Source organism: Grus americana, chromosome 1, assembly GCF_028858705.1.
Source record: "Grus americana isolate bGruAme1 chromosome 1, bGruAme1.mat, whole genome shotgun sequence".
Classification (NCBI taxonomy): Eukaryota; Metazoa; Chordata; class Aves; order Gruiformes; family Gruidae; genus Grus; species Grus americana.
In genome coordinates, this window is record NC_072852.1 from 146,771,186 (window position 1) to 146,798,959 (window position 27,774).

Genomic DNA, 27,774 nt, shown 5'->3' on the forward strand with positions numbered 1-27,774 from the left:
CTGTCCCCCTGCAGCCCATGGAGGAAGGATGAGGGGGTGTAGAGACTCCACCTGCAGCCCGTGGATGACCCCACACCGGAGCAGGTGGAGGCACCTGAAGGAGGCTGTGGCCCGTGGGAAGCCCACGCTGGAGCAAGTTCCAGGCCGGACCGGTGGACCCGTGCAGAGGGGAGCCCATGCCAGGGCAGGTTTGCTGGCAGGACTTGTGACCCTGTGGGGGACCCCACACTGGAGCAGTTTGCTCCTGAGGGTCTGCACCCTGTGAGAGGGACTCCATGCTGAAGCAGGGGAACGATGAGAGGAGTCCTCCCCCTGAGGATGAAGAAGCGGCAGAAACAACGTGTGATGAACTGACCGTAACCCCCATTCCCCGTCCCCCTGTGCCACTGACGGGGGGAAGGTTGAAGCCGGGACTGAAGTTGAGCCCGGGAAGATGGGAGGGGTGGGGGGAGGTGTTTTAAGAGTTGATTTTATTTCTCATTCCTCTACTCTGTTTTGCCTAGTAATAAATTAGATGAATTCCCTCTCTAAGTTCGGTCTGTTTTGCTCGTGACAACAATTAGTGAGTGATCTCTCCCTGTCCTTATCTCGACCTACAAGCATTTCATTATGCCTTTTCTCCCCTGTCTAGTGAATGAGGGGAGTGAGAGAGCGGCTCTGGTGGGCACCTGGCCCCCAGCCAGGGTCAACCCACCACACTGGTGTTAATAATAGCCATAAAAAACAAGCATTTGAAAATGCAATAGAAAGTTCAGTATTTCAGTCAAGAGCGCCGAGTCCTGATGAACCTTCATGTATCTGTCACTGTTAAATGTCTTTATATGACTTCCCACGGACCAGAGAGTAAAGCAGGGCAGCAGCAGTCCCACATGGCTCCTTATAAGCAACCTCCAGCCAGACCTGCAGTGCTCAGACCGGTATCGCCGGCAGACATGGCCAGTCCCGGCTCACACAAATTAGATGGGGCAAAGCTGAAATCCTGAAGAAAGTAATAAATATTTTTAAAGAGCAAATATCACTGTTTGGGGCAGGTGGGAATTGTTGTGGCAAACTAATAACATACTGAAATATCCTACATGCTGGCCAAAGACCCTCCATAGCGGCAGCCGTCGGCAAACCATGTTTGAAAGTTGATGCGGCCCATGCATAAGGAATGAGGAGAGCGGCGCATCACCGTGTGCCTCTTGGCCTAAGTAGGCCTGTGGAATTGCCTTGGGGATGTTACAGCTATTTCAGCAGGGCTCGAGGGAGGGGTATCTATATAAGTTTCCTCATATCACCGATGAACACTGTTTTGTTTATTGCCTACTTAATGTCATCTGCAGAGGGACACCAAGGCACTGTAATGCAGCGCTCTGGATTAGCAGCTAGCAAAGAGATTGCAACTAATCTTCTGATGCCTCTTGGAAAGTCAAATGAGAAATGGCAGCACAGCTGCCACTGGGAAAAGGGATTTCCCAGGGTGGTGCCTCTTCTTTTCATCACAGAGGAAACTCAGGGAAAACTTTGGGTGGTCAGTAAGCCTGAGGGCTAGAGACAGACTCAGAGAGTTTTTGGAAGTAGCCTCAGAGGCTGGCAGTAAGACAGAAGAACTCATGAGACTAATCCTGCTAAAATCCTGTGTGGCTGATAAGAATTAACCATACTTGCACCTGCCTACACACAGGATGACAAATGCTGGATGATTTGATGCTGGTAACAGTAAGAGGGAAAGGAATGTTTTGGCAGATTATATGCCTAAAGGTTAGTTCCCCATTTATTGCCTTACATGTGGAGAATAGCACTGAAGGACAAGTTTCATGCGCCTAGAAAATAGTATTCCTAAATTTAGATTATCCTTAAACCCTTTTCTTACTAAGGGAAATGGGGATTGCTAGAAAGTACGATGTGCTAGATGTTCTTATGCAGAAATAAGGAGACTGAAACTGAGCTTCAGACACTTGTGCTGTGCTACTGAGAGCTACTGAGAGACTGAGGAGGAGAGCTCAGCAGTTTCTCCTGGCTCTTCCACTGTCATGTAGCTCTCTTTCAAAGACAGGAACCTAAAAGTCCTTTTGGTTTTAGCACCCTTTCTCCAGTGACAAATAATATTTAATTCTAGGGATATTTCATTTGCCTTGACCTTGCCCTCAAAGCATGAACCAATCAGTCTGACTACAGTACTGCATAAACAGCTGGTGAATGGCACGTGCCTGTAAATCAGAGGTAGGCAAGCCCAGACGTTTGTTTTACGTGGTAATTCAGAGTCTGGTAACTCATTCACATGGATTCTTTAAATGCAGGAATGTCTTCTCCAAAATCAAATCTTCTGAAATATGAGCAATTGTCATTCACAACAAAACTCCATTCAATTTTCACAACTACATCAAATAAAAATATAGCATAAAAAATAAGAAAATCAACTTCAAAACCTTCTGATTGCTAAACTAAGGCCCCAACATTCAACAGCATCAAAGTGTGTTCAGGCCATTCTTGACACTACAGGAATCACAGATATTTTCAAAAATAAATCCCAAAGTTGCATGCTACATCAAAACTAATGAAAAGTGCTGCATGTTATTTTTTTCTGAAAGATATACAAGGTAGGTCAGGTGACTAAATCACTGCTATACTGCTTTCAAAGAATAAAACAATATAATCAAGACAGTACTCAATAAATCACAGTATCAGTCAGTAGTCTTAGTTGTGGTCACATTTTGTTTATGCATAATATGCAGGAGTGAACAGTAGAGGGTGTTAGCTTAAAGGAAAACTCGAGTGCACTGTATGGAATATGTCCTGTTTCCTACAATTTGCAACAAAAAAAATCAGGCGCTGGGAAGCACAGCTGTGGCTCAGTGTAAACGGCACTGGGGAATGTGTCCGTCACCTCTTCTTCAAGACCAAAATAAAGAAATAAAACAATTGCAAACAACCCCCTCTTCCCACCTCAAATCTTGCTCCACAAATTCTTTGTGTCCAAAGACAGTCCAGCTGGGGTGGCCTCACATCATAATGATTCAGCAGGGCAAGCTCGGGTGTCAGCGGGGCTCAGGCAGCCCATGTAGTCCCTGTGGCCTCACCACCAGGAAGGGGCTGGATCCTGCCGGGTGCCGGGCACTGTGCACACGGTGTCAGCACCCTCAAGTCACATACCCTCGGAAGGAGCCCTGCGATAGAGTTTTAAGGTTACTTACACATTTTGTGGGATTTTCAGCAGCATCAGCCAATTGAATCAGCAAGAAATAAGTATTTTGGAATGTCTCTGTGCCTGTCTCTTTAGGCACCTCGATGCACCCCGGGGCGCGCAATTGCACTGCATCTGAGCCACCTTACAGGAGCGTTTGGCCCCTGGCAGGGCTGAGCTCCAAGCAACCAGCCCCAGCGCTCTAATGTAAGAGAGAAGAGCTCCCTTTCTCATCTGCCTTGCCACGCTGACAGGAGAAAAGAGCCATGGGGGCTTCTTTCTTCTGCTAGCGAAGTACTGTTTGAACCAATCGCAAAGCACAAATGTGTGCAGTACAAAAGCCAGCCGGCAAGGGAGACTGGCACTGACAGGGCCTGAAACTCCATGCACAGCTGAACCCACCTGTAGGCTGCAACAGATTAAAAAAGGTGCTGTTTCCTCAGCCAGGAAACCTTTCTCTTTGTTGTCCAGTTAAAAGACCTGGCTTTGCCATCAGCAAGTTATGCTAATGCTTTTTATGCCATTTATGACTATTTTTTACACTTGAATGATTTTTCAATGTAGCTTGCAGAATGGATAAATGTTCTTTTGATGACTTTCTGGGCAGCAGCTCAGAAAATTTTTTTAGTGACATTTTATGTGGCGTGCCCTGGTATCAGTAGGTGTGCCTTTGTTTTCTAAAGCTTTCTAAGGGCAAAATTATTTCTTTCACTCTTCACATAATTAAGCAGCTGTAAATGGTAATGGATATAAACAGACAAACCTAAGCCTCCCCTGCAGTATTCACCAGAGGGAATGACTTCACTGACAGGGCTCAGTGCTATTTTAGGTGCTGTGGATTATCTCACCCAGCATCTAGAGCCAGACCAAATGAGTCCTCTGTAAGTCTTATGTCATATACGCCAGCTTGAACCAGATGTCTTGGAGACCCTTAGGCATCTCTGATAGCACTGGGCAGATGTGTCTAGGCCACAGGACCTCATCCTATTTGTTTCAATTCTGTGTCTCTGAAGAGAGAAAAATAGAGAATTTTAAAGTTCTTTAATTTATTTAGACGTCTTCAGGAAGTATATTTGTAGCTACAGTATTCATGGGCATCACATCTACATCCTGAATCACTGGATTTTCCTCCAGCTCAGCTCAGTTAGATGCGAAATCTGAGTCCTGGACACACACGTACTCCTCACCAAGCGCTTGCATTTAGATTTCAACTCTCAGATGACAAATTGCCAAGTGTTGGTCTTACCACTGACTTGGCTAACTTTCTTTTGTACATTTTAGTTCATAAAAGATCATTTAGGTTGCAAATGAGACACTTTTTTAAAGTATTATATAGCCATAAGTACCAGGTGAATATTATGGGAATTAACGGAAGTTATGTACATTGGTGTCTACAGTGCCTGTAACAACCCCTTAAAGCTGTCTGGGGCCACTGCTGGAAAGATCAAAACTGTAGTGCCATTGAGCTCAGTATTATATCGCTTGTAAGAATATCCAAGCCCTTATAGAAGTACTCATAATGTAATTCAAGAAAAAAAAAGGCCAAACAGCAACGTATGTGCAATGTACATACGATGTATGATGAAACTTTTGTTTTGATTACCTATTCCACCCAAGCCACCACATCACTATTCTTGTGTTTGTCTTTGCCAGTTTCTGTGAAGGAGTGGACCTGACCTCTCAGCTTCTCCCTGACTTCTTTGGAGTTAAAAAGTGCTTGCTACAGTGCATCTAAACCACATATGCACAAGGTCATGCATATACAGGAACAAAAGTTTCAGTGGGAGACATGGTTGGTGGTGGGAAGTGAGGAATACTGCATTCAGTGCTTTGGCATGCTGTGAACTTCAAGGCTTTTGCAGTCAAATTGTACAGGTTATGGTTAAAACTGGTCACACCAGTAGCTGAATGCATTGATCTCTTTTTAAGCAATACAGGGTGGGCAGGCTTGGAAAAGGGAGAAGAATGGACCAGGAGTTACTAGTCAGCCACCAGCTTGTCACTAGAAAAGCTCCTCTCAGTGGATCAGATTCCACCCTGCACAAATGGTGCCACACATTTATAGGAGGAAGGACGCCCAAAATGCCCACCAACTGCAGAGAATGATCCATGGTATGAAAAGGAGAAAGAAGAGGCAAAGAAAATTAATTTTGTCAAAGAAGACACGAAGAAGTCTATGTGTGGCTTTTGGGCTCAGGATGAAAGCTCTCAGTGTCGGCGTGTAGCTGCTCTTTGACCACGAGGGCTGGCAGACTAGCAAGCACAGCACCACTTGTCCCAGCCAACACTAACGAGGCTAAATGCATTTAGCTGCATATTTAATTAAGAGAACAAACAGACCAATACTCAGCTGCCAGCACTGCGGGCATACTCACAATGTAATTGTCTGAAAACATATTTTTAAATTCATGTGCCAAAAAATATTTAAGCACTCAATACCAAGCTGTTAAGTTGAAGTGCTGCCTCTTGTTTGGCAAGGAACGGTCTGAGTTTCCTTCGTCCGTAAAGGAGCTTCATAAAAGAAGCGTTGATGGTAAACCTTGGCAGGAACTTTCCTGCGAAAGATATTTTTTTCTCCAGTGATAAAACTTTTATAATATATCCACAAGCAAATTACATACTGACCCCATGTCACCCATCTTGATGAGAATGAAAAACTGGCAAGTAAGTACCCAAATAGGCTTCTGCTCGGGAAAAAAATGGATATCAAAATAAATACTGAAATGTATAACACACGCTGCCTTGATATCTAGTCCGCCACCATTCTGAGAGTTATCTGTCCAATCCGACAGCATCTTACCTTTTCATGGACAGCTCAGATTGAGTAACCATGGCCTCCTACAACAGCAATCCCTACAAAAACTTGCCTAGCCCCTGTATTTTGTATGCTTATTTTTATATTTACAATTTTTAATACTTTGCACACCTAGCAAGGACAAAGCTCTTTCAGTTCAAGGTGACTTTCATGTTAGATCAATGAAAACAACAGAAAAGAATAAACAGGCAGCATCTGTGGGTGGTAAATGAATGCAGTATGTGTGAAAAGACTTTCAGAACAAAGTCAGGCTCTGCAGACAGGCAGAGAAGATGAAAGACGTGAAGAACAGCAGAAAGAAAACAAAACATTTTCCGCTATATTCCCCATCTGTATTCACCGTGTTGCCTGAATTCACTCCCCACACACGTTTCTTGGTAAAAGGCTTGGTTTTCTGTTTTAGCCATGAAAAGCGAGTAGATTCACAGTATGTTGTATCAGAAAGAGCATGGAGAGATAGTAATTCTATGAATTGCTGGTATGTAAGGAGACTATCCCACCCTGAAGCACCCCTAGGAACGTGTTCCTAGCAAACAGAGTCTCACTTCATCTCCGCAAGCAGGGAGACTAATGTCCCAAAGTCCAAAGGGCCCCGTACTGCAGAGCCAGACCCTGCAATAGCTCCAGCCAGCGTGGTACCTGGAGCGCAGGCACGGTAGTCGCACTCTTGCACCACGTACAGCACCAGCCGTGGCTTCAGGTAGATGCTAACAGGACAATCCAAGAAGGACATAATGTTAGTGATTTAATCTAAGGAGAACGCTGAGCTTGAAAAGTCGTCATCCACAAGTATTATTACTTACTGCTGACCCAGATTTTGTTTCCAACTACAAGCAACCAAGCTCTGCTTTAACTCTGAGCCTACTAGTAGCTGTGTAGCTCTAGCTGTGTAGGGTGGATCCCAAACCGAAGCAGGCTGCTTATCACCAGGGCTGATCAATGCGGGCTCGGTGCTGCAATAGCCGCCTTCACGTGGTTTCTGGTGAAAAAATGGTAACCTATATGTGAACTCAGATGTGCCATGCTGTGAACTCAAACAACATTCCAGGATTACAGAGAGCTTGGCTGAAGCTTGTGAGCTCCTGGGAACAAAGCTTGGTGCTGGTTTGGGTAAATCTGGCCTGTTCTGTATCTTTACAGCAAAACCAGGGAAGATCTGCCAGACTGTTCAGGTTAGCCTTGAGTTTTAGAGCTCAGCTGAGCCTGAAACTCATAGCTTACCTCAGGGAAACTAAAGGTCTTGGAATTAGCCACAGTCCTAAAATCAAAAGCTTTTCATCTAATCCTGCCTTAAGCACTCCTGTGAAATTCAATGACAGTAATTATTTTTTTAAACTACTGAAACTGAGGACAATAGTCCCAACCCAATGTCACAGAAGAACCACTCAGATGCTGGGGAATAAATGTATCCATGAGATCAAAGGCAAGCTCTAGGAATAAAAAAAAAAAAGACACCTTGGCAAATGAGGCCCTGTAACACATCACCATATTTCTTTTTATGCTGAGATGTACAAGAGCTGCCTGGAAGATCTTGTATACCTGTCCATAACCATTTCTCTCCAGATGAAAGGCTATTTCCAGAGGAAAGAGACAAGAGCAGTCCAAGGAAAAGTTCTAAAGCTGCTGTTTCAGCACCTTCCCTGAAAAGTACGGCATCTCTTGTCCTAAATCTCCATGCCCCTTTGACCTTCTTTCCTCTCTGCTGGAGACACAAGACATAAACCAAAGACAAGGTGTGCAGGGATCTCCAGCCTCCACATCAGTCTGACATAGAGAAAAGTCAGCTTACAGTCACAAAACTGGGCTCGAGACCAGTGCATACAGGTAGCTGTGACTACATGTCACAGCCTGCATCCTGAATTTCCTGACATCCTGTCCACAAAAGCCTCAGGCAGCTAAAGATCATGTGGAAAACAGGGCTGTGCAGATGCCACGATGCTCAGCTCTGAGTTCCCTGGGCACAAAACTGTCTGGAGCAGGGAATGCCACTGGAGATGGACGATTACCTCTTCTAAAGCTGCTGAGGACTGATACGTGGGGCAACTTTCAGTGGAAGGTGTGGCTCTGTCAGCGCTGAGGCCCCAGCCCTAATTGCTGGTTGGAGTGGAAGAAGAACTGGGCAAGAAGAGCTGGTGTTCACTTTAAGCTACAGGTGTGTTTGTATTGCTTCTAACCTTTTCTTGCAGCCCTGTAATTAGAAGACTGAGCTTGTGATGTGCTGAAATCAACCCTCACACAGTTTTGCCCTTCAGCATGTTTCCTATTAAATTGGAACCTGACTACTACTGAGGGGGTTTGAGGTGTGTCTCTCCAGAAGCAGCAAGGCTTCATCAGCAAACCTCATCCTAGGGACAGCACTTGCTTAGTGCAGATGGCCTGGCTCCGGGGCCAGTGTGGGGAGGACTTGCATTGCTAACTGCTCAGTTTTGAAGACCAGTCAGCATTAAGCCTGCATCCTTTTCTGCCAAGCACCCCCTCCTCCCAGAAGAAGCACCTCACAGCATGGGGACAACCTCAGGTTTGACACTAACACCCTCATTTTATCAATACGAGGCAGTACAGGTGCTTCCAGATCCACTCAGAGCAGCGTGGAAGTGGGGTTAAGAGCAGCTCACAGGGTCATTTCTCAAAGGACTGAGCCCTTTGGAGCTCAGCTGTAGTTATGCAGCAGTCAAGCTGGCAGTGTTCTCACTGGGCAAGGAAGGAAATAGCCGTGAAGGAAAAGGCCCTTTGCGCACCTGTGCAGATCCAGTCAAACTTTGCTATACAAACTTCTTCCATGAAGCTGCCCTTTTTCTTGGAAGATAGGACATTGATCTGATTTCATGGTTTCACAAGTGAGTAGGAGGTTACTGATGACTTTCTGAAGGAATTCAATCTCAAACGCTTCGCCGCTTCCTCCAGTTCAATCAGCTGGTCTCATAAAAGCCTTTACACTCATTTCCCCTTTTATCCTTGCTGCCCTTGGACCTCAGGAGCTTCATGGTCACATTACCAATATGACAGCTAACTGGCACGTGTTCTCTTCCTACGCCTTTCTTTTGCTCAACTGAGCAGTCAAGCATAAAGTATCATTTTTACCTGCTTGTGCAGCTCCAATGAATGCTTGTAATACCAAATGCCAGGGGCTGAGTCCCAGGGTTTGATCCAGAATGACAAATCCACTTGGCGGTGAATATGACTTCTTTTTTTTTTTTTTTTTTTATAAGCTAGCTTTCTTTATCAAAAAGAAACAGACATGTGGGGGAAAATGAACAGGACAAGTACCATCTTAGTAGTTGGAAGAGAATCACAAAGAAGAGGTCTGAGCATAGCCTTGGCCAGTCCCAAAGCCAGACAGGCAACCCAAACCCCACCACTGCCAACTTTGTGTGAACCAGCAACCTGGATTTTCAGGGATCTGGTTTTGCTCTGTTGACAGAACCTGAAATTAGGCCATCCTGGTCAAGCTCAGCCATCTGGCAAATCTAATTGGAAAATTCATCTTGTTGACAGACCACCAAAATAATACTTGCCTCTTTAAAACAGATCAGTGGAAAGACGCAAGCATATGAAAACATAACCTCCTGTACATCTGCACCCCGGCGTGGAACTCGGGACAGAGCTTGTGTCCTGCAAACAGACCAACAGGAACGCTCGAATGAAAAGGATAAATCATCCTGACAATTCCCAGGCTTAATACAAAGCAATGCAACAAAACATTTAACCAAACTCAGGCAGGAAAAACATCTTGTGGGCTGCAGTAGGGAAAATTAATAAATGTTATCCCATGACAGGTGCTTCTCGAGGTCAGACTGCACACCCAGAGAGGAACAGTGAAATGGATCCTTAATAACAAGTGAAAAGGAAACTCATCCATCACCATCCAAATTTCTATAATAAATCAGTCTTTAAATGTAGCTTGTCTAAAGAACCAATAGTGATTGATGATCACCCTTTCCACAGAAGAATTCACCATTCAGGCTACCTGTGCTGCCAGTTTTGATCCTGAGCTTGGTTAACATCCCTGTTCGTATTTCTCACAAATTTGTATTGCACCCAGTGGAATATTAAGGTAAGTTTTCTTCAGACATTTTTTCAAGGGGATCTCGGTCTTTGTCACTGTGGGGCGGCATACGATCCGTCTGCACATACTTGAACAATATGTACTCGCAAAATTGGCCCACACTCCATTTTGTTCCTGTCATTGGAATCGCACGTTCGGCCTCAAATACACAGTAATCACAAGAGACATAGGTGAGATGATCGTGTCAATGCTGAATTAGTCTGATTGAGATGTATCTTCTTCTGCTAACAATGTGAGCTGGTAAATTCCAAAGTCCATGTGATTAACAGCCATTCTTGGGGGGAAAGTAGATTTTCTGTTCAACAAACTTTTCATTGAGATATCTTTTCCACCAAAATTTATAGGGCTCTTCCATTCATTGGTAGTGCCATTTACTACAGAAAACAAAAGTGTTCATGTCCACAGAAGAAATATTTCTTCTCAGCTATCCTGGCCTAAAATTTTGTGGATGCTGTGGTACAATGATATCACTTCCAGTTTTTCCTCTGGGTAGAACAGATCCCCAGCGACTCCCTATAACCAGGTGCTGCATGTGTGTGCCGGCTCCATTCTCCAAGAGAAAACTCCAGGACATCATGGAGTGAGTAAGGAGCTTGAGCAGCAGAACAGAAGGTAACATGAACTATCCAAACTGCAACATCCAGGATAGACCATTTCAGAAATACAGGTTTTCCCAGGTTTCAGTCTTCCCTGAAACAGGCTAGGCAGAAATTTCAGCACTCTCTCTCACATCCCACAGCAGCATCCTGGTTGCAAGGTCATTCTGGCTGCACAAACTCCACAATTCTCCTTTACTAAATATCTGTATGCTTTTTTTTTTTTTTGCTCCACACTCAAGACAGAAACAGGTATCAAAACCTAAAAATTTTCCCAAAACTGATAGCTCAGTGTTCTCCTGGGAAATACCTGCACTAAATAGGATTTTCTTGGCCAAGTGTATACCTGAACTAGCTGCCTGGAATACACACTTGTAATATGCCTAAGGGAAGTGCCTGAGAGAGGATGTCTAAAATATATCCTCAGGGATTTGTTTTGCCTCCATTGAATATAGAAATACAATTTTTTTATACCCTCTCTTAAATGATGGCATCAGGCTACTCTCATTTCATATTAATGGCTGTTAAAAATGTGAAGTACAGAGTGGGGCTTGAGATTTTCAGTGTGCTTGTACATAGAAGCACAGCCAATAGATCGAGCCCAAGAGAAGCAGGGTATTAAGTATGGTACTTTTAGTTCTCCCACAGCAGTGGACACCCATTCATCTGAAAATAACGTGGCACCTTCTCCTCCTTTTCTGAGTGGCTCCTTGAGATTTGGTAATAAGCACCACAAGCAGCTCCAGGAGTTGCCTCCATGCTGGCCTCGAGGGAGACTCTACCAGCTTTGCCATAAACCAAATGTGACCTTCCTGCATCTGTAAAATCAAAGAGAATATGTCACCCACTCCATTGTACTGGGAGTTTACCTCACAAGAGCAAGGCACTAGCAATGCAGAAAGACCTTTGGTGGGAGCTGAGTATTTCATGGTGTTTGGGATGCCCTCTGTTCATCGCTCTGTTTCTTTTAGATTTCAGGGCCAAAAAGTCAAGGTTCTTGCCATGCTACCATGGTTACGTTGTGCTAAGTGAAATATTTAGTGCTTGGAAGAAGCGTGCTGCATGAAATAGAGATGCCTCATTCTAAACAGACACAAACACACAGAAAGACCGTAAGAGAAGCCATATGGTAAAACAGCTGGGGTCCAACCAACCCCAACTTAGAATAACCTTTCCTGACCATAGGAAATGTCTCCTGTATTTCTGTCCCACCCATTTCGTCACTGATGGAAATTATTTCCCCACATATCTATGCAAAAGCCTCCCTAACAAGATGCAGAAACCTATGCTCAGCTGCAGAGATGTCCTGGGCTCACCATATCGCTGGCTCTGTCAGGGCCCGAGAGTCCGTGGGCACAGCTAGCACAGCACCCCTGTCCCTGTCATCTGAAATCTGCAGTAACGGCGTTACACTCTGGGCATCCAGAAAAGCAAGGACAGCCAGACACCGTCTTGAAAGGTGAAATTTGCTCTATTAGTCTTTGTTTAATCATGCAGCAATCTTTAATATTTGCTAATTCATTCAGAAAGATACATGGAATGTAATGATAATCAATATTAACCTAAGGATAGTCTTCATCTGAGAAAGACATTTAAAAAGAGAAGAATTGAAGCGTAGAGGAGGTAATAAAGGAAAAGACCTGAGGTATTACTGCTGCATCAAAGCAGAAGAATACCCTAGCAGTCAGACCCAGTTATAAATGTGTCATTTATCTGAAACACAAAAAAGGTCTGTAACTAAACTGGCTACCATAAAAGCTAGAATTGACCGAATATAAATGTACCACTGGGCTACAATATATACATGGGTATACATTAATTAGTCACCTTCTGTTTCTTTTTGGTTAAGTGTATATTTTCAGCTCCACTTTTCTTCAGTGTGAATACATACACCTGCCTGGAAGCTGCATTGGTATCTAAAGTCAAGCTTGCAAGAATCTGTAATGTCCATTCACCTCGATATGTCAAAAATATTAAGAATCAGTCCTCACCTTCTCACCAGAAAGCCCTAGACATGCATACAATTGTGTTACTACATCCACAAGTCATACTTTGGTTGAGGTGAGGATCCAGTGTTAAACACACTACATCCCCCCGACTGTGTGCCATTTCAAATGTCATGTCCTGGACAGTAAATATCACATTACATTTGTTAGACAGGGAAAATTAATCTTTACTTGGATTTTTTTTTTTTAAGCAGGTTCAGTCACCTATCCATTATTTGGGAGCTAAGAGTAGAGAGGCTCCTAAATGTATCTAGGTGCAATTCCTGATTTCATTTATAATGCCCTATCAGTGAAGCAATTCCTCTGCCTTCAGAGTAGCACTGGCTTTATATCAAACATCACAGAGAAGAATTCAACCCTTGGTCTAAGTCTGTGTTACCACGAGGTTAGTCTTCGAGGGCACCAGTGGAAAACTGGGTAAGCTCCCTGCAGCTTGTCTTCCTAGATGCATTACTCACTGAGTCTGTGAAAAAGGAGTTTTGGAAAAGGCATTTCGTAAGACAGACACACAGTTAATAAATCAAATAGGTCTACTGCAAACAAAGGATACTCAGATAAATACAACTTTCCATCCTCTCTTCTCATATTGATACTTTTCAGCAGCCCAGCTGAACCTCTGACACTGTTTCTCTTTCATACATCCAAAGTAACTCTGCAAAGTCATAAATAATTTAGCATTAACTAGTCAGTTTATTTTGGATTCAAGGAATAAAATTTCACAGTTACAGGTGCTAAAAATCTTTCCTATCTGCAGCCTCCTCCATTCCTCACAAGCTCCTTCATGATGCACCCTTAACATGGCTTCCTTTGCTCTGCGCAGTGGTGCTGAGGCTGTCTTGCCAATCCTTGCTGTTCCACATTGACTCTAATAATTCTGGTGATGTTGCTTTTACCAGGCTCTGGAGACTTTTCTACAGCATGACTGTGCAAGCAACAGGGATGCTTTGGTGAGCTGGGAGTTGAAGATCTCAGCAACTCCAGAGTTTGACTCCTTGATGAATGCCAGGATGATGAAATGGAGACTGAAGATGCTAGGAGAGAATAGGTATTCTTTAGTGAGAGAAAATATTGACCCACCATGAGCTTGGGTATAATAGTTTGACACACACACCCCCCCCACACCCTCTGAAATTTATTATGGAACAAATGACGCTATGACTATGGTAACAGAGCAATAGTCTTGCGTAAAGAAGCTTTTCTCTGCTTTCCTTTTTGCTTTCATGCTCACAAGTTCAAACCAGTCTGCTTTTTAAGTATTCTTATTTTCTAAGCTTGTAGCTGTTCTTATTCACATGCCAACCGTTGCTCTTACTCTTCCTCGGGAATCACCTTCCAGTCACTGCTGGGGACAGGGTCTGCGCTACCTGGACCTTTGTCTGACCCAGTACAACCATGCTTATCTTCTCTGATTTGCTATTACGATGCTGTGTCACTGGAAAGTCACTTTTTACAATCATATCAAATGAGACCACCGACTACTAGGCACCCTCCTGGCACAAAACAATGACAATCATAATGAATGAATGGCAAAAGACTGGAAACTAGAGTAAAAATGAAAGAGAATAAAATAGGAAGAAACAAAGTAAACAAATCCAAACCCACTGAAAACCCTGAGGCTGAGGGTTTAAAAATCAAAAACATGCCTTTGGAAATTGTCATATACATGCACAACATCAGCACTTGGATACACAAAAGAAACATTCTGATTCTTCTTGGGCAACCCAAGAGACAGGAGTCTGAGGTTCACCTGTGTGAGGTTCAGGAAATTTCTTGACTGTATCCTAAAAGCTGATGGTACCTGTTTGCAGTACAAAACCATTGTCGGACTAAAATACTGAAAGGGATTTCAGCAACACTGCTGCCTTGAATAAAATGAGAGATGCACCGTTAAATGAGTGCTCCCCCACACACACATTTCACAAACTTGTTTCTTTTCTTTACCCAATGCACATGCTCTCAATGTACCTTCCCAAGGTGTTGAAAGAAATGATTCCAGTCTTGCTCCCACAATCTGGACAGAATTACCCTTCCTCTCTCTGCCCTCAGATACCCCAACACATGCCTCCTACACCAACGGAACTGCGCTTTCTTCCCTTGTGCATCTCCATATCTCACTCTCTATGGGGAAAGAGACGGCAAGTTTAACTCACTTTCCTGTTTCAATGAGCAGACAACCCTGACAGAAGAGAGAGTTGTTTGGGCCAAGTTGTAACATGCTATCAACAGAAAAACAAAAGCTAAATCTGGAGGCTGTTGGGGAGCCCTTAACAACACACAGCTGCAGCACGTAACAGATGCAAGCATAGCTGAATTGACATCAACTGCTTATTAAACAAGCCATGACCAACAGATGGGAACACTGCTTTATTATGACAGCCTTCTACAAACGCTGAATGAACTCTCTGGAAAATGAGACTGGAAAACAAGTGGCTGCTAAAAATGTGAAATCCTACTGTGGGAAACCCAGCCAATCCACTAGACTGCCAGGTGCCACAGCTGTTGCACTCTTGAACCCAATTCAGAGGAACTAGATTTGCCACAGAAAAGGATAGAAAACCATCATCTTCAAAGGTCTCCCACCTACCCCACATTGGCAGTTACCATAATTATCAGTGCAACTGCTTCAAGTCACATCTCGTTATAAATCAAAAAGGAGATTTTTGGTTCTGTTAGCTATGATTTGCTAATGCATCAAGCAGTGCAGTCTATTACTATGCATCATACCTGTACTTCACTCTGAAATGTTTTCTGAGTTAGTTTTTTACTAGATCACCATTCTGGAAAATCAACAAGGAAATCATGTGAAAGGAACATTGATTTTAGGCATTACAGAACAGAGAGAAGACTAGAAAGACAAGGAGAAGAATTTTTCTATAGAAGCAAATACATTTTTTTTTAAAGTATCTATGGCAGCAATGATTGCAATAACCAATGAGTTAAGTATTTGTGATCTTGTTCAATCAAATAGTTTTATTTGAGTTACCTTGACAAAGAATCATTGGCCTACTAACAGCGGAAATTTGCCAGGACTTCATTAACTCTCTCATAAACATACATAACTAACTAGCACAACAGGAGCAGTAGGCATACATATTAAAATAATGATGTGTTAAATATAATAGTTCTGGAACAAATAAGACAAAATTACACATCAACGCAATAATGAAGCTAGTATACACTAAATAACTAACACAATTACTTAATCTTTATTCACTTCTGTTAATGTTGTTTCCCTGAGTGGGAATAACAGGAATGGGCTTTTGATTCCTCCTTACATTCAGGAATATTTTAGCTGAGCACAAACCAAACCACAGACATTCCAAAATATTCCATTAATTCATACGGGGCCCACAGCTCTGTGGAAATATAATGCTTCATGGAAATACAGGGCTTCATAAACCACCTATACGAGAGCCACGTGGCTGAACCCACATTATCTTGAAGATCACAAAAATCCATCTCTATATCAGGCAATGTTCATTCAAATTCAGGAGACCTTACTTCCTCATATAACAGAGAAATACACACATGAAGTCAGCAGAACCGTAGGAAGAAGTTACAAAATGCAGCCCAATCAGATTAGTTAAAAAAAAAAAAGTATCTGGAGAGTTCATAAGAAGTGACAAGACAAACCTTTGGAAAGGAAATGTAGGAATTGCTGATGGCATTGAATGCTTTTACCACATTACACACATACTAACATTCAAGGAAAACTATTGTGTATAAATAGGAAGAAAAAGCCTTTATTTCAGGCAAATAGATAAGGGCTATTGAGCTTTTCTGAAAGTTAAAAGATATCCAAATTATTCAGGTTTTAGATATTGCAAGGAAAAGAATATGTGGGAGGATTGTGTATCTTTCAGATAAACCAGTTCCCAGTTTAACAGACTGCTTTTACAAAACTTGAAAAAATAAGTATAACCTAGTTACTGTAAAAGATATTAGCTACCAAAGTTAAAGCTAATAACTATTAATGGTATTTACAGGTATTCAAAATATTTCTCGGAGATGCTGACACTATTTTTAAAAAATCTGCCTTTGTTATAAATAATCAGGAAATAATGAAGTATTGAAAACAACCACTAGGAAAATCAGGTAAGGGATCACTCTGATGAACCTTAGTGTGTCCAGCATATGAAGGGCAACAATCAAGATTTCAGGGTTATGTAGGTGTCTGAAGATGAAAACAGGGTGCTTCAGCTCTCTGACTTTCCCCTTTCTGATAAAACACAGAAGGATATGTAAATGAAAAAACATTTAAGAAAAAAAAAAAAAGCCGTATCTAGTGTCCACGGTGTCATGAGAAGAGGACAGGGTACTTTCTTTAGCATGTTCAACCTGCATACCACCTTGAAGTCTTGTTGGAATCTTGATAGAGTACTATGAGATTACTTGGTAAGGCTAGGCAGGATTCAAGCGCATAGATAGCCACTGCTCTCATTTCATCTCTCCTTCAACCTGCACGGAATAGGTAACAGGACTCGCTGATCACATTAGCATTATTTCACATTTACTCAGCATCTGCAGCTCAAGATGTTCAAGAGGGAGGAGTGTGGGATAACTGAGCATTTCCAGTGAAGTAGTCCTACCTCTGGAAGCTGCAGTCTGTCACACAGCTACAGGACAAACCCAGCACCTCTGCTCTAGTATAATTCTGACCAGGCCACTCCTAAAATGCAGCGGCACCAGAACATCCATTATAAGCAATGTAAGTGGAATTTGCAGACAGTCTTTAAAAGATGAGTGAAGAACATAGAAAGAAAGTTCAGAGGAGCCAAATCAAGTTGATTGACATGATGACTGAGTGAATCAATAATCCACTACTTCTGGAAGTAAATAATTAATGAGGATATTGAGAACATGTTTAAAATAGTACAAGGAGGTACAACTAGCAGGTATGGATAAAAATCCTCTTATCATTCCACTGACAGTAGGATCTTTAAAATGAAGAGCTGACTGTGGCATGTAATGGCATACCTACACTAGGCCAGGTCTCTACTGCGGAGTGACACGGAGTACAGATAGAATCACAGAATCATAGAATCATAGAATCATAGAATGGTTTGGGTTGGAAGAGACCTTAAAGATCATCCAGTTTCAACCCCCCTGCCATGGGCAGGGACACCCTCCACTAGACCAGGTTGCCCAAAGCCTCATCCAACCTGGTCTTAAACACTTCCAGGGAGGGGGCATCCACAACCTCTCTGGGCAACCTGTTCCAGTGCCTCACCACCCTCACAGTAAAGAATTTCTTTCCAACATCTCATCTAAATCGACCCTCCTTCAGCTTGAACCCATTACCCCGTGTCCTGTCACTACACTCCCTGATAAACAGTCCCTCACCATCTTTCCTGTAGGCCCCTTCAGGTACTGGAAGGCTGCTGTAAGATCTCCCCGGAGCCGCCTTTTCTTCAGGCTGAACAACCCCAACTCTCTCAGCCTGTCCTCACAGGAGAGGTGCTCCAGCCCTCCGATCAGCTTCGTGGCCCTCCTCTGGACTCACTCCAACACCTCCGTGTCTCTCCTGTACTGGGGCCCCCAGAGCTGGACGCAGTACTCCAGGTGGGGTCTCACAAGAGCGGAGTAGAGGGGCAGGATCACCTCCCTCGACCTGCTGGTCACGCCTCTTTTGATGCAGCCCAGGACACGGTTGGCTTTCTGGGCTGCAAGCGCACACTGCCGGCTCATGCTGAGCTTCTCATCAATCAAAACCCCCAAGTCCTTCTCCTCAGGGCTGCTTTCAATCCATTCCTCACCCAGCCTATAGCCGTGCTTGGGATTGCACCGACCCACGTGCAGGGCCTTGCACTTGGCCTTGTTGAACTTCATGCAGTTCGCACGGGCCCACCTCTCCAGCCTGTCAAGGTCCCTCTGGATGGCATCCCTTCCCTCCAGCATGTCGACCACACCACACAGCTTGGTGTTGTCGGCAAACTTGCTGAGGGTGCACTCGATCCCACTGTCCATGTCGCCGACAAAGATGTTGAACAGTGCCGGTTCCAGTACTGACCCCTGAGGAACACCACTCATCACCGTTCTCCACTTGGACATTGAGCCGTTGACCACAACTCTTTGAGTGCGACCATCCAGCCAATTCCTTATCCACCGAGTGGTCCATCCATCGAATCCATGTCTCTCCAATTTAGACACAAGGATGTCGTGCGGGACAGTGTCAAATGCCTTGCACAAGTCCAGCTAGATGACGTCAGCTGCCTTTCCCTTATCCACCGATGCTGTAACCCCATCATAGAAGGCCACCAAGTTTGTCAGGCACGATTTGCCCCTAGTGAAGCCATGTTGGCTGTCACAAATCACCTCCTTATTTTCCATGTGCCTGAGCATAGTCTCCAGGAGGGTCTGCTCCATAATCTTGCCAGGCACGGAGGTGAGACTGACTGGCCTGTAGTTCCCTGGGTCCTCCTTTCTTCCCTTCTTAAAAATGGGGGTTATGTTTCCCCTTTTCCAGTCAGCGGGAACTTCGCCGGACTGCCAGGACTTCTCAAATATGATGGCGAGTGACCTGGCCACTTCATCCACCAGTTCCCTCAAGACCCGTGGATGCAACTCATCAGGTCCCATGGACTTGTGCACCTTCAGGTTCCTTAGATGTTCTCGAAGTTGATCTTCTCCTACAGTGGGCGGTTCTGCATTCTCCCAGTCCCTGCCTTCCGTGACCTGGGCAGCGCGGCTCAAGCATTTGCCAGTGAAGACTGAGGCGAAGAAGTCGTTGAGTACCTCAGCCTTCTCCATATCCTGGGTAACCAGGTCATCCGTTTCATTCCGGAGGGGACCCACATTTTCCCTCGTCCTCCTTTTATCACTGACATACCTTTAGAAGCTTTTCTTGTTGTCCTTGACATCCCTGGCCAGACTAATTTATATCAGGGCTTTGGCTCTCCTAACCTGCTCCCTGGCTGCTCAGGCAGTTTCTCTGTATTCTTCCCAGGCTACCTGCCCTTGCTTCCACCCTCTGTAGGCTTCCTTTTTTTGTTTGACTTTGCCCAGGAGCTCCTTGTTCATCCACAGGGGCCTCCTGGTGTTTTTGCTTGACTTCCTCTTTGTTGGGATGCATCACTACTGAGCTTGGAGGAGGTGACCCTTGAATATTAGCCAGCTGTCTTGGGCCCCTCTTCCTTTCAGGGCTTTGTCCTGTGGTGTTCTACCAAGCAGATCCCTGAAGAGGCCAAAGTCTGCTCTGCTGAAGTCCAGGGTAGTGAGCTTGCTGCACTGAGGACCCTGAATTCCACCATTTCGTGGTCACTGCAGCCAAGGCTGCCCTTGAGTTTGACATCCCCTACCAGGCCCTCCTTATTGGTGAGAATAAGGTCCAGCATGGCACCTCTCCTCATGGGCTCCTCTGTCACTTGGAGGAGAAAGTTGTCATCGATACTGATGTCAGAATATTAGCCAGCTGTCTTGGGCCCCTCTTCCTTCCAGGGCTTTATTGCATCTTCACTGCTACTACAAATGTTAGGAAAATTAAGGTAGCATATGCCGGAATATGCTTTATTCAGTTTTTCCCTTTGCTGTGGAAACACATGCTGAGAATGATCAGTGTGAAGAATGGTTTCCAAAGGAGGTGAAAGAACCCCATCACACAGGACACAGGAAAGCAGGCTGGTCTAACACCCAGAAAAGATAACACAGAACTCTGGCCCCTTGTGTGGGAATTAACTAAAGGCTCAACAAATTTGTTTAATCCCTAATATTTATAATTTTCCACAGCTACTTCTTTACCTTCAAATTCTTCTTCATTGCTAGGCAGTGAAATTCTTCCTCCCAGTTTTACTTCCCTTCTGGAGACAAACAAAAGATCTTCAGAGTCCAACATCCTCTCCCTGGCATGTCTTTTGTCTTCTGCTTTCCTCTTGTATTTATTTTTTTCTCTATCTTCTTTCACAATACTTTTCTTTGCTTCTCCTCCTCCTCCATCTTCCACAGATGAGTGCGGATACACCTTTGTGGTCTCTCTGTCCAGGCTAGAAAATCAGACAAGGAAATTCACTAAGCTAAAAGCATACATATACTATTTTAAATCCTTTTTACATGACATAAACTTCACCTTTTCCCACATCTCACAGTATTGACAAGAGGAGGACTTATCAGACTCTTGACCATTTGGCAGGGCTATAAATGTCTTACAATTCAGTTTCCCTTTTATTTATCAAATAAGTAAAGAAAAGCCTAAAACACAGAATGCACAGTTTTGCTCTCTTATTTCTGAAGATACTGCATGTCTTGCTAGCCTATTGCTTACAATTTTTCCTCTTAAAAAAATTCTGGATAATATTCCTGTTAATCTCAGTTCTAATATGTTTCAGCAAGAATTCATAGCCTTCGTATCCTTCACAGAGAGTGAAGGCTTCCCAGCCCACTCTCAAGATTTCTAAAATTTGTAGAATACTTATAAAGCAAAATACAGTTACAGATGTCTCCTTTGACTGCACTAAACCCGAAACTATCAGAAGTGCTTTGGGAACTAAAACTGAAATAAGCATTTAGGCACCCGGCTTTACTGATATCAAACAAGAGAAAGGTTTCTAAATACCCTTCTGGCTCTGGCCCTAATTCTGTCTACCTCTTATGACTCCAAAGAGGATTTGGGCAATAACTGTCTTTTACGATGTGGGCCCAGAGCACATAGTGTTTTACTTTGTATATGGAATTTGTTAGTTACATTTGCAGAGTGCTTGTTTGGCCATAATTATTCTTTTCCATCGTGATGGCAGGAAAACACCCCAAACAGAAGGTAGCATCTAATATTAAAATGATGAGAGCTATATTAATACCTCTAAAGATTAATCAGTTAAGCGTGATCCCTGGTACATACCACATAAACATCAAAAGACAATCCCAAAGATCCCAGGGCTGAAGATTTAGACAAGCTATTGTCATACCACATCTCTGTGCACTGTGGACTCCCTGTCAAGAGTGAACTCTGGGCTATTCCTTTTACTTTTTAGTCCCTTACTTCTACAGGACTTAGCACACAAAGATTGTATCTTTTTGAGCTTCTAATATCATATTGCATTCAAACTTTTTGTTTCCTTTCTGATTAAATTATACTTCTACTTTGTTTCTAGCAGCAGTGTCAGCATGTTCTCATTAGACCTGTGTGCATCAATGTGCAATATGCTGCGCTGTTCCCCTCTGATAAGTATGGCAGGGGAGGTAGGTATCTATTTTAGAATATAGTAAATAATAAGTTTCAGTGGGAAGCACACTTCCATGCCCCCTGAAAGGTAGAGGCTCTACTGGAAATTCCAACTCAGTCTGGGCTGGAGCACTGCCATAGCATTGCTAATACTAGTAACTGATTAATGTGTAACTAATGAAACACAGTTGTATAATGGCTTTGAATGTACACCTCCTCATAAAAGGAAAACAATCATTCAACATGGCATGGTGGTTACACAAATAAACAAATATACAGTAAAATTGTGGGCAGTACCAGCTTTTTATGATGCAGCCACTGAGCTAATACAGTCAATGCCCAGAAGAGGACGTTATGTATGTCTGTGTGATACTAAAGTGACACGTTAAGCAGCAAAAAAGGAATGAGATTTCACTTTACAAGTATGTGGTTTTACAGAGAACTCAAAACCTAGCTGAGAACGTTACAAGCAGAAGACAAACGTTCTTTATTAGTAAGTGCATTGTCAGGGACTGTCTACACAAATCTCACAAAGCAATTTACTGTAAGGAGTTATAGATCCAAGAAGTAGGAAACTTAAAAGATTCTTAACTATAAAAGCTCTATAGTACCAGGCTTCTATCATTAATTCTTGGAAAAGAGACTAAAAATTCAGCAGAACCAGATATGATACATAATGTGGAAAAAGATGGAAAGAAATATATTTCAGTAGATGATGAAGTTGGGAATGTGCAAAAGAAGGTGATGTGATTCTGGCAGCGGAATTGTGGAATATTGTGGATCAGTAGTGATCACCGAGGTTTTTATTGGCACACCAATGCACTTCATCTGCATACCCGGGGGTTAGGTCTATGTTGCCTATATACTAAAAATTGCTATTTATGTAGCTTATCCAATGCCAACAGAGGACTCTGGGAAACCCAAAGGCTCAAATATGCCTAGTTCAGGGCTGTATGCGGGTATCTAAGTTAAGAGAGTGTCTGTTTTAGATGCTCAGCTTTCTTTGTCATTTCTTATTAGCTGCTTTACACATTTCACTGCACTCTGCGCTATAAATCTCGACATTCAGTATAGATCCATGGAGCCAAAGCATCTAAATTCCACTTCAAGAGCTGCCAAATGCTCAGATGTTACTGCTCTGAGTCCCATGATGTCCATTTGTGTATCTGGGCCTTGGTGTCTTTAAAACCCTAGCAATCAGATGTAAGTAATAACATTTGAAATAACATTGTTTGAAGGCACTTCTTGTGTTCCTTTAATGGGGGCAATCTGAGAACAATCTGAGTTGTGTTATCCTCAAAAATAGAGCCATTTCACAGTAAAAATATTTTCATTTCAGATATGGTGGTTTGTTTCTAAAATCTACAGCTGCTTCAAGAAAAAACAAAAACAATGTAGTGAAAACTTCAGGTCTTAAAACAACTGTAAGACATCAGTGTGCTCAATCATTATATTTGCAAAATTTATGCTCTGTTCCAGGCCATGCTAAAAACTGTTCTAGTTTGGTTTAAAGGGGATAAAATGAATGCCTTAACTGAAAGTCCATTATTTTGTGCTGTGGCAGTGATGTTGTTTGGAATATTTTATTTAGATTTCATTAATGTAATTTCAACAATTAGCCAGTGCATTTACAACCAAATCAGTGTTTATTAGCTGGAAACACTATATAGAAATTCACAACTAATATGACTTGAATATGCAGTTTCACATACTATTTTACCCAGAGATCTGCCAGATTTGATATAACTTCATCTAAAATTTAGATCTAATGAGTACATTTATTTCTCATTTGCCAAAATTTAGTGCATTCATTTCAGTCAGCTCTCCCAAGATTCCTTTGTTTGCCAGTGAATAACTCAATTTTCTCATCATTTGTACATAACAACAGCACGTCAGCTCGCCAATAAAGTCTGTTTGGAGAACAAATATTAAATTTGATATTAAAGCACTCAGTCATGAAACAAAGCATGTAGAATGGAAACCACTCTTATTGCTTATGCATTTAGTCACTTCTTTTTGTAATAAGGTACCTCATTTAGAATATAATCCAATTCAGTGGAAGGGAAAGACTTCCACTGATTTTGCTGGACCTCAGCTCAATTATATACCTGCCTCTTTTCAACTGGTTGTATGCATTAAGTAGGACACCATGGTCTTCGGGTTGACTTTTCTGTGAAGAGGCTTCCACCATGTAGGTGATCTGGCCTGGAAAAAGGCATTGATGTATCTCCAGATTTGGAATTCTGCGCAGTGAAATGGAAGTATTCGTTTGTTTATGTGCTGCAAGCTGGCAGAATAGCAAGTTTCAAACTGTGTTGGAATCACTACTAGAAATGTATTTTGGTATATTTGGTATATTTTGGTATATATTTTTGGTATTTTTGTATAGTGGGAATGTATTCTGAAGAAATATCCCTAGATGATTGTTCTGATCTTATTCTACTTCCTAAGATCTGTTGTTGCTAGCTGTCAGAGATTGTTGGTGCTCTGAAGGTTATCACAATCCACTAGATTAAACTAGAACTTAATACAAGATGAAAAAGTAATCCACAATCACTTGGAACCACTGCGCATTTAGTGCACGCTTCACACCAGAAAAATGTTACCCCTGCTGTACATAAGTTCTGCAGAACTTAAGTAGAGGCTCATATTTGTCCTACACTCTCTCTCCCCATCATTCCCCAGATTTAAGCCCAGTAGAAGATTCAGTATCTTAAAAACAATTTTATGTTATGCTTATTTTATGATTTAATGCATAGCTTTATATCACAATAAACATCTTAAAAGAAAAATAAGGTCTACAACAAATAGAAACTCCATCTCACCTTTCAGCAATCTTCTAACAGCTTCCTAGGGCTAAGTTTCAAACCATCACATCCCACCAATATTTCCAAAATGAAAATACAGCAATAAATTGACAGATAATAAAATGGTAGGACAGACAGTTAATGTTCTTCTGATTGACATGCTTGTGGGTCAAATCACTTGGTTGCATGTGTAGAGCAAGCCAGTTCATGACAATGGTAGTTACGAGTACTACATACAGAAATCTGACAGCATAGTTGAACCTGAAGTGCAACATTTAGGATTCACGTAAAATAAATTTTATATTTTTAGGTTCAAGCATACTCACGTCATATAATCCACCATCTGCACCATTCTTATGTACCGACAGGAAAAGGCATACTTCGTTTGGCTGATTTTAATAAGCCCGCTTCTTACACAGTGTTCCTGCAATAATACAATCAACATTCATCTAATTTAAATCTAAATCTCAGAAACAATTAAGATACTTATGTATAAAAAGCCAACTGTTTTAATCTAACTGTAATCAGCCTCTAAATAATGAAGATAAAAGTTTCAAGTACAAAGTACATTTCCTTAATATGCACTATGAAAAATGCAGTCAAATTATCATAACGGCTTACAAACAAACAAACAAACAAACATAATGAAATTAACTGAAGACTATACTGACTGTGACAAAACCCCCTACGTTTTGCATTTTAGCAGCATGAAGCTTGTGAAAGCCACCAAATGGATTACAGAGGAAAGAACAGAGTATGCTTTAAGAATGAATTATCCTGCGGAATTTCTTGGTTCATATCTATTATATGAGCTCTTCACTGAGCCCTGAAATCTGATTTACTTTGGTTAGCTGGAGACGGGGATTGGGACAGTGAGCTCATTAGCCTGGAAAATTATATCTGCCTCATCAGAAACATAACAATGGTAATACCATTGCCAAATTGGTATCATCTTCTAGGTTTACTTACTTTCCTGTTGTTGAACATCAGAACTGTGTAGAGTTTATCACCCATGTCCACCCTCTTTGGTGTTGCTATGACAATGGCAGGTGCGTAATACTCATTTCCTGTCTGTGTCCCAGTTCTGGCAAACACAGAGTCTCCGACCTGCACACCAGGAAAGCATCAGTTTGCAAGAACCATGTAATTTTTGAGTTTTACAAGGTATAAAGACACGAAAGGTAAATATTAAGATATTTTTACATGATTCATCATTCTAACATGCTCCCATGCTTTCATACGGATCTTTAAAAGAAAAGAAGAACTTGCTCCTTGCATGTACTAATCACTCACAATTTCCACTGAATCAGGCAGAGAACACAAAGCAAAAATAAAGGACAGAGCCCCAGTAAATGTACCAGGGCACAACTAGCAAGTTGAACAGAATGAGGAAACTCTTACAACTCTTCAGCACCTTGAACTTATATGTTTTTAGTAAGCTTTTAAACCAACCTTGGGAATTTTAGAGATTTCCATATGTAACTGACTTATGCAAAATAATTTTAAAAATTAACACAGAAGTCACAATTTTCTATCAAATTCCACAGATCTTCTCTAGTATTGGATGCTCCCCTTACTGAAGATGAAGATCTACCTGATCAGGATTTGCCTTCATTTCAAAGGGAAAAAAAGGCATGTCTCTTAAGTGTAACAAAACAGTTATAAAAAAGCTTTTTGAATTCAGAACAGCTGTATCCATTCTGTATCCTTTCTGCAGCCATCATCACCCTCCTGTATGAAGTAAGAATTACCTGAAAAAACAACTGTGATTATCGACAGTCAGCTGATAAGTTTTAAATACAAACAGAAATGGAATAATTTTTTTCATTACTGTTCTTTGCCTTAGTATAAGGTTATCTGCTGGATTTAAAATATGCTGTGAAAAACAAATGGTTATAACCTGCTGTACATCACATTGTGTATAAACAGCTCTCCTTGAGTCATAATCTATGTGCTAGGAAACAATCATTCTGCTGGTAAATAGCTCACCTTTCTTCTATGGGTGGCCAAATATTCATGCTTTATAAAGAAAATAATATAGACTTCTAATAAATAAAGGAATAATGAACAACTGAAAAATAGCATGTTGAAAACAGCATGATATTACTATCACTAAAAACTCTTCTTGAAAATAAACAGATGTATTTAAAAGATTCTAAAACATCTATCCTTTATTCTATGTGTGACCAAATGAACAAAATTAAAAATGCGTATTTGGTCTCATAAAAAAATACAATTTTTCACCTGCAGATACGGGCATGGCATCGCGCCTCCCACAGGTATAGTGAACTTCACAGGTACAATCCAGGTCTCCCCATTGCTGAAGTCAACAAGTGCAGAGGTAGAACTGATATTCTTTATCACAGTTCCTAAAAAATAACATAATAAAATATTCAAATTATTTTTCTTTTACCCCTTGTGGAATTTTTTTTTTAATCTTATAGGCTGTCAGACATCACTGAGGTCAAATGTGTCTATACTATACATTCTTCATTTTCATTTAGCTAGGGTAAGCTGTGCAAGAACAGCTTGTGAGAAATTTGTACCTAAAAAAAAAAAAGTCTTAGTAACCATTCCTGATAATGCCATAAAAATAAAACAAAGAATCATTTTCAAGCCCAGGTCTGAAATTTGTGAGCTGATCAGGTGGATGGATGATGATATAATGAAATTATTACTACAGTTAAAAATATGTAATTTTAAAAAACAAACTAGTAAATGTAACACAAAAATAAACACACACACGCAATATTTTTTGTATAAAACAACAGAACACAACATTACCTACTAATCATTCCGGCTCAAAACTCAACAAAAAGGCAGAAGCGTTAGTGAATTCTTTGAACACATGCAAAAGCTCGGCTTTTGCCAAATGCTCAACAGAAACATCCAAGGGAGACATCAGTGAGGGATAGGTTGATACCCTCAGATACTCAGTTACTTAAAATTATTTCCTTCCATAGTCCTCATATAAACATGTATTGCTTTCTAACTTTACAAAATTTATGTCTTTTTATACATGTATATATGTGCACTCACAAGATGTACACATATATACACATGGACATGCAATATTAAATCTGATTAAGGCAGAAGTAACTAATTATGACCAAAACTAATGTTTTATCAATATTAAGAAACTCTAAAAATTATTTAAAATGTGG

The 27,774-nt window shown here is 41.8% G+C and overlaps 1 protein-coding gene across 20 annotated transcripts in view; it reads right to left on the reverse strand.

Annotated features, from left to right (window-relative positions):
- Positions 1-13,319: 13,319 nt before the first annotated feature.
- The window catches only part of VWA3B (von Willebrand factor A domain containing 3B), a 73,308-nt gene continuing 58,853 nt past the window's right edge, over positions 13,320-27,774 (reverse strand). For 18 of the 20 annotated variants that reach the window (XM_054849313.1, XM_054849350.1, XM_054849340.1 and 15 more), the window contains 5 exons: positions 26,855-26,979; positions 25,580-25,717; positions 24,937-25,034; positions 20,387-20,628; positions 13,320-13,680 (listed from right to left, as the gene is read on the reverse strand). In XM_054849313.1, coding sequence (XP_054705288.1) covers positions 13,442-13,680; positions 20,387-20,628; positions 24,937-25,034; positions 25,580-25,717; positions 26,855-26,979 — 842 coding nt within the window. In that variant the 3' untranslated portion in view covers positions 13,320-13,441. Of the gene's footprint in view, positions 13,681-20,386; positions 20,629-24,936; positions 25,035-25,579; positions 25,718-26,854; positions 26,980-27,774 lie in introns of those variants that run through there. The other 2 variants (XM_054849370.1, XR_008580084.1) reach the window with 2 other exon arrangements.